The sequence below is a fragment of the Psittacula echo genome, assembly GCF_963264785.1.
Source record: "Psittacula echo genome assembly, chromosome: 6".
NCBI lineage: Eukaryota > Metazoa > Chordata > Aves > Psittaciformes > Psittacidae > Psittacula > Psittacula echo.
Genome location: NC_137743.1, coordinates 69,012,965 through 69,030,749, shown reverse-complemented (window position 1 = coordinate 69,030,749; position 17,785 = coordinate 69,012,965). Strand labels below are relative to the sequence as shown.

Below are 17,785 nucleotides of genomic sequence, written 5' to 3'. Positions count from 1 at the left end.
GATTGCCTGTAGCACTGACAATTTTAGTAAGAGAACATATCCTGGTTTCCTATGAATGGGCTCATCCCACTCTCTAAGCTCTTCTGAAAACGATACATTATTTTCTTCAAGTTTTGCAGCAATGACCCTAAAGAATAAAGCTTATTAACTGTAGAAAAATATCTGTGTCACTTAAAATAAATTTCTAAGTTTTATACTATATTAGGTAGAAAACAACAAATGAGGCAGAAAATACTTTTCAGAAATACAGGATCAATTAAACTTACATAGAAAATATCAAATCTTTGGTTTGACCCCATCCGTGCCTAGCTTGCACTTCTGCACAATTCACTACTTACTCTTGCTTTTCTTCTGAAAATGTGTATTTCTTGTAAACCGCCTCTTATAGCTAAATCCAATTTCATTTTGACAATTGGAAAGAGTATTTCTAAGGCTCAGTTATTCCATGGAGATTGCCGTGGTACACCACTATGAGTAATCCAGAAATAGACTGGACATTGCCTCAACTGTAGTTTGTCTTTAATTCCAAATCAAATTCAAATAGTGTAAGATTTCTGTGGCAAAGATGGCAGTGTTTGTATTTTCTTTGGCAATTTTTAGAATAATCCTTATGTCTCTTGGTTAATCTAACTATGAATGAGGTTTCAGCAGAATCTCTTTCTGGGTGAAAGCTGATCCATACTGGAAAGACATTTGTAAATGTAAGCTTACTCCTTGACTTTTCTGCTACTAGAATGTAAAAGGCTACAGATGATACCTACCCTAATGGGAGCTCTTGTTTCTCTGTTTCAGGCTGACCAGATTTCTGGCTTTCATATACGGTCTGTTCTGTGTGTTCCTATATGGAACAGCAACCACCAAATAATTGGTAAGACATTCCTCACGGCACATCAATTTTGTGCAGATGTAAATTTAATTCTCTCTTTTTACTTCTATGTTCCTTTTTCTTCTTCTTCTTCTCCCCCCCCCCCCCCCCCCCCCATATTGTTAAGAAGTTACAGTCCCTAGCATGCATGCTAAGTATCCAAGAAGGGATGTTTTGATTCGGATACTCTATGGACTTATTAAGCTTTCTTCCTGTGTCATTGCTCAGTTATATATTGTATTGAAACTTGAAGACTAATAAGATGAAACCAGAAATTCTAACAATATTAGGGAAAACTTTTTTACATGCTTTGGTATTTCTCTGGGGTCTCCCTTTTTTTGTACACAACTGAGACAACTGTTTCTACAGTCGGGTAAAGTGGGCATTTCCCTCTTTAAAGATAAACGGCAGTCAGAGAAGTCCTACCAGAGAGTGTGGCAGCTCAGAGCTGCCTGTGGCAGTGGTGTGTGCTGGATCAGGACATGACAGAGTTTTATTGCTTGTTTGATATGATGCTTCCCAGCTGTGATACATCTGCAATTTTCCCTGCATTTTTACCTGCTTTTGGCACAAGAAGGATCACCATTTGTAAACAACAGTGCCAGATTCTTCAGTTAACTTTCCACAGTAGAATTCAAGTCAGAGCAATAGCAATTCAAACCGGCAGGGCAAGACTTATATCCCTGTGTATTGTGGCTGTCAGCGAGACCTGATATCAGTAGTACATTGCTGAAGGCACTCAGTGCCATGCAGGATCAGGATCTTTGAGCTTATTCATCAAAGATGATGTAGGAATTGAGTCTTTTGAGAATATGACTCATTGTTTGCTGTGAAGTGTGTATTACCTTAAAAAGTAGAAAAAACCTGAACCCTTGACTGCTGATAGATCTTACAGTATTTTTCTAAGGGCATATTATAACTAATGAAATATAAATGTGGAACTTAATTTTAGTTCCGTTAGAAACAAGAGCTTTGAAAGCTAAGTTTTAAGGAATTTTTTTTTCATTGGTTCAGTAAATTTATGGACCAGGTATGAGTTAAAAAAGGACTTCAACACACAGGTGATCCTAAACCAACTAAGGTTTTAGGAATGAAAGTATTGATTCAGCAAATTATATTAGAAACTCCAAATTGCTAGGGCAACTTACATAATTGCTGTTAGCAACATGCTCAGGTTCTTTCCCAAAGAGATGTTTAACCTTTTGTGGAAAGCGTTGTGAGTAACTTCTGGATTTGAAGTATTATACTTGGACAGTAAAGAATAACAGTTTAATAAACTGAGTCCTGGTATCTGAACAATCAGACTTTGACATATTTATGTCTGTTTATTGATTTTGAGTATAAATATTTGCAGTATTGCTTTTCAGTTTGAAAGATATATTTTAAATGTTACCAATGAATAAAATATCCTGCATTGTGAGTTAATGATTGAAGATTATAATTCATATGCGTTCTTTCTAAAGGGGTAGCTCAAGTGTTGAACAGGCTTGATGGGAAACCCTTTGACGATGCTGACCAGCGACTGTTTGAAGTAAGAGGCATTCAATTTTGTAGCAATAACCTACTACTTTTCAGCAGAATTTGATATTTCTAGGTAATGCTACTTCAGGCTACTCTAGGGAGGGGGGAAGAATACGTTGTCTGCATTTGTGGTTTGACATTAATTCTCAGAACTCCTCACTTAATAAGGTTACATCCTAATTAAAACAAGTTTCTTGCATCTGATCTTTCTCATCTTGTTGAAGCCAGCGACTTACCTGCATTTTCAAGATAACCTAACCATGATTATTTCTAGTATTTCCACATGATTCCTTTTCATGATTAAGACAGCATTCATCTTTGTGTCTGTATTATAATTGAATTATAATTGACTTTCTTTTATTTTTCTCTTTCTAATTTTAGGCTTTTGTTATTTTTTGTGGCCTGGGCATCAACAACACAATTATGTATGACCAAGTGAAGAAATCCTGGGCAAAACAGTCTGTGGCTCTTGACGTATGTACACATCTTATCAAAACCTTTTCTTGCTCATAAGCATCACATGCAAAGGAACCTACTGCTTCAGAATTTATTGTAGTTAGCATCATTTTATATCTATACCTCTCTGCATCTGAGTGTTATCCTATTAAGGTAGTGCTGAAGGGAAATATTCTCAGAGTATGCGTAGCTGTGGAACTCATGCATAGCTTGAGTAATTTTGAACATGGATATTTCATTTGATGCTATGTTTTTTACCTTAGAAGGGTGGGACAGTGATGATAGAGAAGCTAGTTTCTTATAGGTGTAAGTGTGGGAATGAATCCAAGCATTACATGTATTTTTTTGTCCATCTGTATCTGAAAATTCCTTTGAATTTGATATTTTAGATAGCTTAGTGTTGTTTTTCTAATGCTGTAAAGTATAATTAGAACATTCTGTGAACAGGACAAATTTGAAAATAGTGATTATTATTATAAGGTTTCTTAGTATCAAAAGCAACATCTACTGAATCCTTATCTGATATATGTCTGACCAGAATAAAGTCCAACCAGGATGGCTGGAAGCTCAACAAGAGCTCTACTGTGGGCCAGGGCTAATGCATAATGCAAAATCCTGGCATTTTCCAACACATCATGTCTTTCCATAAAATAATTCTAGAATAGCTAAATGGATGGAAAGCTTTCTCTTTTTTTTTACCTGTTGCCTTTGGTATGAATTTCTTTTCCTGTTTCTGCTGCCTGCCACCATTCATGAAGAATGGAAATATGCCAGCTCCTATAGAACAAACTAAAATACAGAACGTTTTTTAAGAAATATTATTTGATCTTCTATAAGCTGATTCAACAATAAAACACTATTCTTAGCTATTATATTCTGTAGGCTTTAAACATAATCATATTAAAAATAATCTTGGTGAGAACAAAGCTCGGAGTTTTGAGGATAGCTTTACAAATCTACATTATTCCTGCTTAAACAGTAATTAAGAAGGGTTTGAATTAAATTTAAGATCTTTTAAAAAGCATTATGCAAAACTGATTAATCTTAAAAGATTCCTGTGATGAAAGGGTACTGTTGCTAAGATTTCAGTATTGTTTTATATTTTATATGTGATAAGAGAAGAAAATTACCTAGCTGTCCCTGACACGCACCCTTTAACTGTAACTCCTTTGAATTTATGCAGTACCCACCATTACAATGAGAACCACAAAGCCAGCACTGGCCTGATTGAGATATGAATTTCTCACTATTAAAACAAAAATCAAACCCAGTTGGATTGCTATGAAGATGCCATAATTGTATAGTTTTATTTTGGTTTAGGGTTGGAGATATTTATCTATGTATGGGAGACCTACTCTGTAAAGCATATAGGCATGTTAGGGCTTTTCAAAGTCAATAGGACAGTTTGTGTTAGAAAACATTCTTGGCTTTTTTTTATTACCCATGTATATGTATTCACTTAGGAAGAAACGTTAAAAACTTTCCTTTTTAGGACTTCTGCAAGATTCATTATTCTTTACATACCATAGTAATGAAATACTGGAAGCCCTCATATGCCCCAGATATTTGTGCAATATGACACCTTAGAATGAATATTCCTCCTGGCAAAAAAAAAACAGGCAATGCAGATATCGCACTCAGATACATAGTGATCAAAGTTAACACAGAAGTTTGTTATTTACTATTGAAATCAATGAAATATTATTTTCTTGTTTTAAAATACAGCTTGCTTCTTTGGTCAAGAAAAGATTCGTATAGCTTGAATGTAGATTACAGGTTTGATAAATGGTCACTGTGCTTCAGTGAAGAGCAATTCTTTCTATAAATGAGCAACAACTTGTGATAATGTTTGTGTAAAGTGATCGAAGATAGAGCAAAGTACTGAACAAAAGAATGGTATATGCTGAAGTACTGTGAAACCATTTTTCAGTAATAGAATAATAGTAGTTGTGTGTTTAGGTAGGATGGCAATGAGTGGCATCTGAAATGACATTCATATTGGATGTAAAATAAATCAATTTGATATATACTGTAATAAGATTCTTATCCAGATATAGAGGTACTCTCAGAAGGTTGACTAATAAATAGAAGACCAAAATGGAAATAAATGATGAGGAAAGGTTGAAAGTAGAACGCCATGTAGGCATGAAGTAGGATGGCTCAAAGCCAGGCTGAATAGTATTTTATATGTTAAGGAGACAAAATTCGTGAATGCTTAAAAGATTACAATAATCAATATTAAGGAAGACTAGAGATCTAGAGGGATATAATGAATGCAGGTAAAGGAGAAGCTTCACAAGAATTTTAGTATTAAGTGTTATCTGTCATAGTAGAAAACGTAATTTAACTAATCTTATAGATTTCTGAGAGAAGCTGCAATACGGTTGGACAGAAAAATAGATACTATTAGAAGAAGGACATGATGTATAGTTACAGAAAGTAAAACATGGGACAAAACATGAATTGGTGTTTGTTATTGTTATTTATTCTTTCATAGTGCAGGAATGATTTCCTGTTACTGTAAAAGATGACACCTCTAAAATTGATATGAGTAAATATATCTTGGGACTTACTGCCACAAGGTATTGCAAGCCAAGGGCATTTGAGATAGGTTTAGGTATTTATACAAGTAACAGAGACATTCACAGATGAAAACAGTTTCAAAATGAGAAATATATATCAAAGCTTTAGCACGTAAGTAGATAGGATGTTTGTGTGGTGAGGAGGACCTGTCCTTGCTAGGAGTGCTCTGGCTCTGTGAGCTCCCTCAAGGACAAGAGCCTCATCCCCCACGCACAGTCAGACCTTGGTGGGTCCAATTCGCAGGATGGCTCTTGCACCTTCTGGGATGTTGTTCAATGTTATTATTGTCACATAGGGGTATTATGTATTCCATGTAAATTATGCGTACTTACAGGTAATAAGAGGAGGTGTGCAGTACTTTGTGCATTTTATTTGATGCTTTCATCTTCAAAATGGTACTGAAGAACATGTCGGGCATAACATAGAGGTGCTAATTTGCATGCAGTGAGGCGTCACTAGCAAAGGCATAAGGTTTTAGAGTATAGCAAAAGGCATTATTTAAAGTCTGTAAATCTACTATTATTTTTATGTTAGATTCTTTTAATTGTAGAACAGGAGAACAATGTAGGAATGCTTATAATATTAAATTGTTTACTGTCCATGATTCCCTATAAAATTCCCTGCAACATAAATGCCAAATGTATACCTGATAACCTGCAATTAGTTATTATATGCTGACATTCAGAACCACATTACCATGCACAAATATTAATTAAATTTGTTTTAACCATCATTGATTAGACTCCAGTATGGAGCCCTATTATTTCTACTTATCAAGCTTACAAAAATTTGTTTTTATCTTTTGTTCTGGGGCAGGTGTTATCTTATCATGCAACATGTTCGAAGGCAGAAGTTGATAAATTTAAGGTAAGGATTTAAGTTTTTAGTTATTTCTGAAAATATAGCAGTAAAGTAAAATGAATGTAGATTATCTGAGAGAAAAGTTTTTGTCAAAGTGGAAAATCATAACTGACTTTAATTTATAAATGATGTATTATACATTAGGCTGTTAGGCAGGGAAGGTGGAAAAAGTCTTTCAAACGATAAAAAGCTGCAGTAATAGGTGCACAGCAGCAAAATACCATTGTTCCAGCACCAGCTGCTGGAACTGCACATCAGTGTGGGTTTGGTGGCCTCCTCAGCAGGAACCACTACAGGGAAGTCACAGTGGGCGGTGAGGAGTTGACTAGAGAAAATGAGAGGAACATGCTTATAGTGTGGAAGCTGTCCTGTGTTTACTTAAAAAGCAGAGAATTCACTATCAAGATTGTGCATAGGCTTAGAAGGCTGAATGTGATGGTGAGAAATCCTCTTCTGACTTCTGTAAGCACGGGCAGAACTGTGAAGTGATGCGTGCAGAATATAGCATTGCTGGGGACCAATAAAGATGTTTTCACACTGAATCCTGCCTTCCCAAGGGGTAGAGAGTAGGAAGAGCAGTGACTTTGCCCTTCCACCTCTGCCAGCACTCCAGCACAGCCTTTTCTGCTTGAGGAAAACTTGGTATCACTTTACTTGGCTATGAGGAGTCAGAGTTGAGAGCTCCTCATAGCTGTTTGAGAAGCTTTTGTGGTGGGCATCAGGGTTGGTTTCTTTTCTGCAAAGTGCCTTGGAGACTGGGAAGGAGATCAGGGCTGTTGTGACCCCACACTGCTGGCATTCCCTGTTGTGGTTCCTTGTCACCTATCCAGCTGAAAAATAGCTGTTTGTTTATTTTGACACTTGGCTGGCTGGCTGCAACCTCATCTCCACACCATGTGGATGGTTGTGGTCAAATGGGAAAGCCTTGGGTGACTTAGCAGAGCTGATACTGATGAGTTATGTGAGCTGAGGAAGGGCAGCTATTGCTAGTTAGTTATTAGTTGGTAAATTATTGTCCAAACACTGGCTTTGCCTATCACCAGGTAGCGCTGCAGAGTTCTAAGGGTGTAATATATTGTCTCCCTCCATTGTAGTCATTGGTGAAGTTACCCACCCTTTTGTAAGATGGAGAGTAGATAACTGAATTATTGCTGCAATCATATGTCCTTGAAGATTATTCCGACACTGTAGCCAGCAGAAAATACTTTTGTGTGCTTAATAGGTTATATTTTATGTTGAGCAAAGACCACCAAACACTGTGTGAGAGAGGAAAGAAAAGGATAAAAGGCCATACATAATTTCTTTTAAGGTTGGGGTTTTGTTTGGTTTGGGTTTGTTGTTTTCTGGGTGGGTTTGGTGGTGTGGTGTTGTTGCTTGGTTTGGTTTGTTGGTTTGATTGTTTGCGGTTTTTTTTAGTTTACCTTAAAATAAGCACCTGTAATACAGCTTCTGTGATTGTCAGGATTCAACCAATACTTTTCTACATACCAGAGGGCCATACTTCTTAGTTGCTTTCAACCATTGAAAGATAATTCTCCATCATGGTCTATGGAGTTGAAATAAGAGCCTGCTATGTTACTCTTTGGACCTAGATACTACTGTGATGAGGAGCTATGCTACTTGTTTTCCCAGGTGTTTCCATTAATAGATTTGTTGGTCTCCAAGTAGGGACGTCTTCTTGTTATTCTGAAGGCATGTAACTATCTATTTAATGGTTAATGACAAGGTAAAGGGAAATGAAAAGCATTTATTCATTAGTAACTCTGATAGATACAATTTTATACAGAAGATAAATGAGAAAATGAGAAATAAAACCAATCTGTGCTTAAACTAAGCTGAGAGACTTTTTAAAGAAAAATTTTCTCTTATTATCCAGTTGACTCTCTTTCAGTTCCTGACAAAATGAGTGCCAGGTAGTCTTTGTTAGTGCTTTACACCACTGGTTGTAAACAAAATAAACCCCAACAAAACCAGAGGGAGGACTAGTGTGTCTTGTGGGCCTTCGACAGAGAGCTCATCCCCAGAGAGGGCTAGCCATCTGTGTGATAAAAGTGCTTCTGTCTCACCCCTTGCAGAGCTCTGGCAGCCAGTCTCCCTGCCAAGGTCTCCTGGGGCATCCGACCCTGAAATCCCTGCTTTTTTCTCTGTTTGTTATATTGTTATATTTTGTATGACCCCTCTGTTATGTTAGGGTCATCTTCTAGACTTGACTGGCTAATAAACAGTTCCTCCCTCTGGGGCTGTTTGGGGCTAAGCCTGTCGCATCTCCTTTTGGTGATTTATTGGCAGATGTCAGAGGAAATGTCTGTTACAATTTACCTGTTGTTCTGGTTCAGTCAGAATAGTAACAGACTCACATGACAAAAACATCTAAATGAGAGTAATGCCAGTAGTTCACTACTGTCTCTTGACTGACACAGGACCTAATGGTAGTTAATGACTTTGGAGTGACAACTTTGGAGTTGATAACTTTTCAACATACTACCCCAAACATACCATTACTGGACCCCAGCAGCATGGGAATAATCGCATATTCCTTTTTTTTCCAAGTTGTTTATTTCCTTCTTTGTCATATTATGTCTTTAGAATATTAATATAATTCTTATCCATTCATTTTTATTTGCCTAAGGTATAAACAGTATTCTGATGCAAAGTAAAAAACTGCAAGTGTACTTGAAGTTTATTTTTCCTCTGTTTTTTACCAGTGAATTATTTGACTGCATTACAGAAAGCATGGCAGGACTAGTTGAAGTTATTTTTTTTTACTTGAAATTTTGTCAATAATTTCCTACTGTTATTGAGTGAGTTCACAAATACACAAATTCACAAATATACCTGGTATCTTTTTAAGAATTAAACATAATCACTGTGAGAAAGTTCTGAAAATAAATAATATTTATGTTCCTATTAATTCTGCTTAAGAACTTCTGAAACAAAAACCCTCACCTGAACAAGAAACCCTTAAGAAATTAATACCTATCTCCAGATGCTGGGGCGGGAAAAAGTGCAGAGCACCAGTGGTTGTGGAGCTCAAAAAAAGGGAAGTTCACAGTATGGAGCAGTGAAACATGAGTGTATGACAATGAATCACGTCATGCAATTGCCCTCTCTGATTTCTACAACTGTCTAAAACCAAAGCAGCAACATAAATTCAAGGTGAACAGTGGTTTTGCACATTTTTTTAAGGGATCCCACTTCTGGTGGTACTAGAATATAGCTTTCACTAATAAAAATCTGAAAGCTAAATTTAAAAATACTTGTATGATTAGAAATTGTTCTATTAGTGAATGGGTGGGATTTTTTCTCAGTAGAGAATCCAATTATGTGAATTACTGTAAAAGTTCATATCGCCAGTCCTTTTCATTATTTGTGTTAAAGCTTTTGGGATTCATTAACACTTAGGGTAGCAGGCACACATTTATTGGGAGGCCAGCGCCAGCGGAAACAACGTGACGCACTGTGCTACGCGCTGCTCTGCTGACCTGGCTGGAGCCACCCCTTTGATTCACTGCCTGTGCTCAGGGGAAGTGGGAATGGAAAATTCATGCCCTTAACCCAGTAAGTTTGTTTTACTGGTCAGAGAGGGGGCTTAGCCCTTGGGTGAGACACAAGTGGATCTGCAGAGATCTGGATTCAGAGCCTGAACAAATTGCTCTGTCTCTGTAGCTGATGATCTGGCCCCAGGAGGGTAATGTGAAGTTTTCCATTGATTTCATCAGGATGGTGCTCTCTTCAGCTTTGGCATTTTGTAAAATTGCATAGTAATGATCCCTCTGCCACCTTCCATTTATTTAGTCATGGCAGTCAGTCTTTAGTATTGCGTTTTCTGATAGAGCAACATCTCTGGAAAAGTATAAATTTAAGATCCAGTCCTCTCTTTATGCCAGTTTAAAACGCAGGTTAAATGAAAACTTGAGTTGTCACACAGTGTAAAGTGGGTCCTTTTTCCTGAAAATCAGTAGGTTTTAAAATGTGGAAAAACATAGAAGGTTAATTGATAGAGTTTTAATAACAGGCAATTGAATTGGAATTCGTTATTAATCAGAATTAATTGCGGGGTGGCTACCATTACTCCTGCATTTGGGGTGTGAACTGTACTTCCAGGTTCTAGGAACGATGTGGGTTTTGTGGATGATTTATAGAATTAAAACAACAGAAACAAAACCATACAATCTCTAGTAAATATTGTACTTAGACTCTGTTGCTGGATTATTTTACATTTATTTGCTGCTAAATATTTTTCAACTTTTATTTTTTAAAATTTAGATTATGATGGCTTAAAAAAAATTGTATCTGATATACTACTAAGTTCATATAAGCTGCATAATATTTTTTAGGTTTTCTGATATGTGCTGCATTACTGTGATAGATGAATTTCTGATACCATTGCTGATACCATATAGGGAGAAATTCTGATACCATATAGGGAGAAAAAATAAACTTTACTTTCCATGTGCATTTGCAAGTAAAACAAAAAAATCCATCTTGAGTGCAAACATTTCTTTCTTACCTGAGAATATCTCCCTGAAGCCTTGAGCCTGATTTATCACAATGCTTCTCACTTGCATTTATGTAACTACACTAAATTCAAACTCAGTTTTGGCAAGATAAGCTGAAGTAATGTACCAATGAATCATACATATATCAATATTCATTTGTGGAGGATTTTTTAAGTTAGAAATCAGTATGATTTTAAAAACTGTGGCAATGCAGTTCTCTCTTGTATTTTAGACTTAAAAGACAACTCCATTATCTCCATTGCATACTAGCACAAGCATTTAGCTCTAAGCATTTGATTATTGGAATAGAAAAATGTAAGGCTAGTGGAGTCTGATTAATCCAAGATTGATGCTATCCTATAGCATTGTCCTGTAGTGCCATGTTTCTTCTCATAGAAATGCAAGCTCTGCAAGCCTAAAAATAGTTGTCTTTTAGACAAATATAGAAAGCCAAGATATATGAGTAAAGAATGCAGAATTGTGTCCAGGACAGGATATTTATAGCAAGAGTTACAGACTTCTGAGACAGTAATGAGCAAGTCCTGTGACTTAGCAAGCTGTCCCACAAACACATCACCTTTAAATTTAACTAATATAGTTTCCAAACAGAATATGTAAACACTGTTCTATTATGGGTAATATACAAGAAGCTATTTTAAAAAGCTAACGGAATTGTGCAGCTGTGAATGGTATAAGCCAGATCAATATTTAATGACTATGATGCATTATTTATAGCCCTGTGAGAGATTCCCTTTTTTAGGTCAAACAGCACATGGGAGAGCCACACAACAGAAAATAATGTATCACCTGCTTTACAGAATCTTTGATTCAAAATGTAGTGTGAATAACAATTCCTCTATTTCTCAATTCCATAGCCTGAGGTATGGCTAGTTAAGAGCTACCCCGATATAGGGAGGCTTTTGTGTGTCTCTTAAAAACTCAGGCATTTATAATAAATAATGATGGAAAGAGTTGAACCAAAAAAGGAAACAACTTTTAGGACTGCTGCTGTATACGGCAGTGTAAACAGCTGAATCTAAGTGAATTTGATACTTGGAGTGAGTTACATGTATGATATAAAATGAATTTGTTATTCATGTTTTCTGCTGTTACAATTTTATACCCACTTTCAAATGCATAAGCGTGGGCAGCACAATGAAAAATTGAATTTTATATATTAATTTTATCTCCAATCTCTGTAAGGATTGGGAGAGCATTCCTAGGCTATGTCATTCTTAGTTGTGATGCCCTCTTTCAATTTAGAACTATTTTTGTTACTTTTATATCCCAGTAATCAAATAATTTGTAGTGGTTTATAGTAATTACATTATAATCTTCCTCAGTAATTAGATTTCAGAAAGGCAAGCTGATTTGGACCACTTATGGAATATTTCCATTTAAATAAATGTAGCTAGAAGATGACGTTTTTATGTATTGACGACACTGCTGTTTTGATCTCTCTGGTAACATGGGTTAACCAAGGACCGAAGGCACCTAATAACACTGCAGTCACTATTGCAAGCCATGGTCCCAGACATGCATATGGTGAAACATGTACAGGTCTTTAGAGATCTACAGTTCAACGTAACTGCATGAAGTTATTCATGTGCTTAAGGATTTTTCAGATTGTCTTCCATGGTGAGTCACAGACTCCTGGACACCTTTTTGGCTGTTACAGGAGGGTCTGTGCTGGCACTGAGTTTTTCCACAGTGCTATTCCAGCTGCTCAAGTTCCACTGAAAGTAGCAACAATGGGAAAAATAGGAGAAACTTTGAGGGTAAACAGGGCTTAAGTGTTAATATTGATCTGTGTTCCCTTTAGAGAAATGCACACGTTCACAAGACGTAAAACAGTTTATTTTCTCTGCTTTTCCACATGCACTGTCCACATAAGACCTAAAGCAGTGTTTCATAATTCATGAAACTGAGGTCTTTATTGTGTTACATTATTTCGTACACTCTTACATGTGCCTATGTCTTCAGTTGTCATGGAAACAAGAAGTCAGGAACACACTGCATACACATTGGAAATTATTAAAAATAATAAATAATGATTAGAAATCAAATACTGTGGGGTTTATGCTAGTTTCTGAAGTGCAAGGCTGTCATCTGTTGACATCAGGCTAGTGCTCTGTAGTTCAAAGATATATAAAACTAAAATATTATTTCTAATTTCAGTGAAGAAGGAATGGCATGGAGAAGAGGAGTAGGGAAAGATTGTTCATGGTCTTTTCTCCTACGATGCTTAGGTTTAGAGGCATCAAATGAAATTAGCAGAGTACATATTTAAATCTGACTAAAGATTTCTCTTCGGTAAACATGTAGTTAATCTATATGGCCTACCACCTTAGATCTTAATGGGTTTAAAATGGTGAATTTACAGAAGGAAAAAGCAAATGAGGACTGTTGTATGAAGACAGTCATCTCTGCCTTAGGAAATCTCTGAAGTGCAGCTCGCTGTACCAAAGAGTGCACCAAAGAGGTATGTTTTCTCAGCTCAAATAGTCTTCCTTGCTCTTGATCACTGTCAAAACTAAGGTGCAGGGCTTAGAAGGACCTTTGGTCTGGCACAATAGAACTATTCTTGACTTATTAATCAGCGCCTTCCAACAGCACTGCTTGGGAAAAAAAATAGGAAACTACATTCTTTGCATCACTTTTATCACCCCAAAAAGCAACCATGCCTTTCCTGCTTAAAATGAAGAAAAATGTGACTTGATCATTGCTGTCATAAATCTCAGAAATTGCAGATAGCAGGGTTTGATGAAAACTCCTGAGTCTGTTGAATTGTTTGCTTTATTATGAGCTGTTTCTTTTCCTTTCTCAACCACCTGCCCCTGGAAGCATTTCTGGATTGTCCTGCTAAGCTATTTTTCAGCTCCTTGTCTCAGTGCTGGGACCTGTGACGTGATTCTCAGGTGCACCTCTAATACAATAGCCCTCCTCATAGAGATATTATTACTGTCATGAAACCTGTTCCAGTGTGATAGGTTTTATTGAGAATGAGGCATATAAAAGAGCAATATGAAAGTTCATGGAAGAAGTGAGGGTTTTTTGCTTTAATTTCTTCCATGAGGCATTTTGTCATAAATAAAGTGGGATGACTTCAGCGTGTCAGAGGCACAAGAAGCACCTGTTCATGAATTACTTCTGTTGCTGTCATATTAGACTAGTGTCATATTGTAGTGTCTACCCTAATTCTAGGGATTTTAATAGAAAAAGCTAATGGGAATTCTGAATTTGCTTTCAAAAAATTTAAACATTCAGTTTTATTTAAATTTCAGTATTTGAATTTACTGGCTTCATAGTTGATCAAGGCGAGATTAAATTGCTGCAAAAGGTCCCTGAAAGAATTCCTCTTGTATTTCTGAAATGACCACATTTATTATTTTCAGGTGAAAACATGGAGCTCACAGAGTAAAATGTTCTCTTCCCTCCAGGAAGATGAAATATGAATCTTCCAGGATGTGGTGGAAGGAGAGTTTACAAGGAGCAATTCAATCTGGTGAGGCTCAGGCACTTAGCTGCTCTCTGAAGAGGCCAGTCCTCTATTGGCTACAGTGGAGTAAAGGAAGGTTATAGCAATCACGAAGAGTACATTCACCTCATGTGCCCACTGTAGTCTAACTAGGCAAGCTCCTTGCCCTCATCTTGTAATATCATCTGGGCTGGGCAGGGCAGGGCACTTCTTTGTGATTTGGTTTCCCATCTACAAAGAGGGGATAGAAACATTAAAACATCTCTATGAAAGATTCCAACATTTCTGCTTTCTGACTCCAAAAGATTTGTATGATGCAACTGTGTTGTATTTGTATGATAAGGCTGCATGAAACTGGTTTATTTTGTAGTATAGGAGATAAGTAAATCTTGTTTCAAAAAAATCTTTCTCTTGAGGAAAAGCTATATGTGACTTGAGAGAGTTAAGGCAAAAGAAAGAAAGATACAGCCTGGAAGCTAGACAAAGCCTACAGTTTAATCATATATCCATGTCCAGACATTTTTTCTGTTTATTCATGAGTTAAGCATAGGTCAGTAAATTAATGTTTTAAAGGGGCAGTCGTCATTTAGCAAGAAATAGATTCTTGTCTGCGGGTTACGTCAGAGCAAGAGCATAATGTGTATGTCAATTATGAATTTCCTGTGGATTATTTTTATATGGAAAAGCAAAATATATTTATTCTTCAGTGTTTATGCTATAACAGAAGAATTTCTGAGTACCTTCACACTCTAAGCTATAAAGAAGGGAGTTTAAGCATTAGGATTTAAAAAAAAGTAAAAATCAACATTGATATTCTGACTGCAGAGTAAAGGCACACAGTAACTAGAAATGTTAAATAATAAATGACTACTTCTAAGATCAACTACTTCATAGCTAAACCAGAGCTTAAATCTCCTTGTTAAATACGTTTAACAAGTAATAAACTTCAAGCACTGAAAATAACAGAAAATTAAAATTCTATGCATGGTCAAACCTGATGTTTGTGTTACTTTTTTAAAAAACCCTTCTTCTGTAAAGCTGAAATAGATTTAAATTTTAAGAATTTCTCATATATTCTAATTTTTTTTTGCAGTACTAAAACAATAGTCTAAGTAGCTTAAAATATTACTGAGTTATTGCTTTTAATAGTGGCTGTTTTTCAGTTTCTTAGTAATTATGCACACTAATACAGCGGTACTTCAACAACAGAAATTTTCAGCAGAGGAGTAAGAAAACAATTATGGTTATTAATTTACCCATACTTTAAAAAGCATGCTGCTTCTTGGTCCTCTCAAATACTGGATTTTGTTATTTACATGGGAAATTTTCTATTTTTTCCATCTGTTTTTATGTCCAAAACCACAATTAGTTTGCGAAAATGCTTACAGAAAGAAATTGGAAATAGCAATTGCTGGGCACAGAGTACTGCTCACAAGTGAAGGTAAAATGATTTATTATCCAACAGACCTGTTGTCTGTCCTTCAATCTGATCAGTCATCATACTCCACAAGAATCTGTCAGCTGGAAAGCACTGAGGAGTAAATACAGTTCAACATTGCTACGCTATTTAGCCAACGACCATGCAAAAAGTGATAAGGCATAGAATACATTTAAAATGTCATGCAAGCCTGAGGAATATCTAAATTCTAAAAACAGAATCAACACTTGTCAAATGATAAAGTAGTGTGTTTCAGTCAGTGACAGACTTGGGAATTTATGTTTGGAAAGGTTTCCAAAGAGGAAGAAAAGTCTATCTAGCAAAGACTTGTACGCTTAAATTTGACCAGAATAACTTAAAAAATTGGGCTACTTCAGTGAATGATGGTCCTCTAGGAGTTCTTCACTGTGGGTTTATCATGGCTCTTTTGCCATTAGTGAGGAGCAGATTATTCCCCACACAGGTGATGGAATTCCCTGGGACTAGCCCTGTATGTGACAGCTCACTCTTCTGAGACCTGCATGGCCCAGTAAGACCTCGGTACTGTTTATTTTAACTCATGGAAGAAAGAATTCTTCAAATAAATCAAAAAGAATGGCATCATATTTCACATTTTAAATTATTCTTTGTCTGTGCTTGGATGCCTTTTGTAGCCCCAGCAGGCTGACAGCTGTAACTGGGAATTTTCTGCTTAAAAAATATCAAGGTTTTGGGTTTTTGTTGTTGTTTTTGGTTTGTTGGGGGTTTTTTTAACAATCTTTATTTGGATAGAATTTTTCTATAGAATTATCTATAATTGGCATTAATATCAATTTTAATTTTAAAATTAAACAAGTTCCTTAGTAGTTGTATTGATTTTTTTTAAACCAGGGAAAGAAAATATGACTTTTCCTAGCTTATACCCTACAAAAGGAAAAAAATACTTCAGTTATTTCTGCCTCTGTACAGTGTTCTGGCTGTAAACAGTTGGTTGTCATAAATGTCTACTGGTATTGACTGAAAATTGTTAATGGCAGGGTTTCTATAGGTGGGTTTGCGGGGGTTTTTTTACAAAATATTTTACAAAAGGAACCATAAATGTCCCCCGAAGGAAGAAGGCAGTGTCTCTTAAAGGCTTTTGACATTGCCAAGGAGTTTAATATTAGAGCTAGAATCTTTTTATAATTAAAACTCCCAAAATTAAAGAATGGGAAGTAGATGAGAAATGTTTTTCTGAGATGAATCCGTTTGGCCACTGGGTGCCATCCTTGCTCCACTTTAAGGCTGATTGCCTAGCAGCATTTCTGCTAAGCTGTAAAATCCTGAAATAGGTAACACTAGTGCAATCTCACACCATCGTAACGTTTGTGTGTGTGCATGTAGTAGAATATGTTAACAGCGCAGGCATGTGTCCTGCTTGCGCGAGTTACCCAAGAGCCTAGGGAGAAATATCTTCATGAGTTCACCCATGTTATATCTATCCACAGTCTCAAATCTAGCTAGTTTTAGGGTTTTTTTGCATTATTCCACCAGCTGGTAAAAATGGGGCTGTGCTGAGAGACCTGTTCCCACACAGGAGTGTGTGACGGACCATGTTCCTGTGCACTATTAACTTAGGCTATGGGATTATTGGAAGGAAAAAATTACATGGATGCACACCTGTTTTCTAGACCAGTTCATGTATGGGGTGTATGGGCCTGTGTCATCCAACCAAAACTGTATCTAGCATATATAAAAAAATATTTGTGATTACAATGTTCTACAGTTTATTTATTACACAGTTTTTTGTCTGACTGGGGAAGGGATTCATCTATTGTTTCAGTCTCAAAAGTCTCTTTTAGTCTAGGTAAAATCCCAGGCAGAGTAAATGTAATTTCTAACAGATAAATCCTGTGAGTAGCTCTCCAGTTCTGCATTTTCAGTCTTCCAAATTTAAAGTGTGAACACTTCAAATGTATAAGAAATGGACTTTATAAATTCTTTTTCTTGCTGCAACGGCATAGAAAACGTGCAGCTTGTAGTCCAGGCAAAACCAGGAAACTGAATATTTTATGAGTTCATTTCTGTGAAGTGTGCTCGTGCTTTGCAACAAGCTACACCCAGCT

General features: G+C 36.4%; 1 protein-coding gene across 1 annotated transcript in view; it reads left to right on the top strand.

Annotated features, from left to right (window-relative positions):
- PDE11A (phosphodiesterase 11A) overlaps window positions 1-17,785 on the top strand; it is a gene marked incomplete at both ends in the record, with an annotated part of 137,656 nt that overhangs the window by 73,389 nt on the left and 46,482 nt on the right. The window contains 4 exons of the mRNA XM_080620917.1: window positions 793-868; window positions 2,329-2,396; window positions 2,768-2,860; window positions 6,242-6,292. Of these exons, the coding sequence (XP_080477043.1) occupies window positions 793-868; window positions 2,329-2,396; window positions 2,768-2,860; window positions 6,242-6,292 (288 nt within the window). The remainder of the gene's footprint in view (window positions 1-792; window positions 869-2,328; window positions 2,397-2,767; window positions 2,861-6,241; window positions 6,293-17,785) is intronic.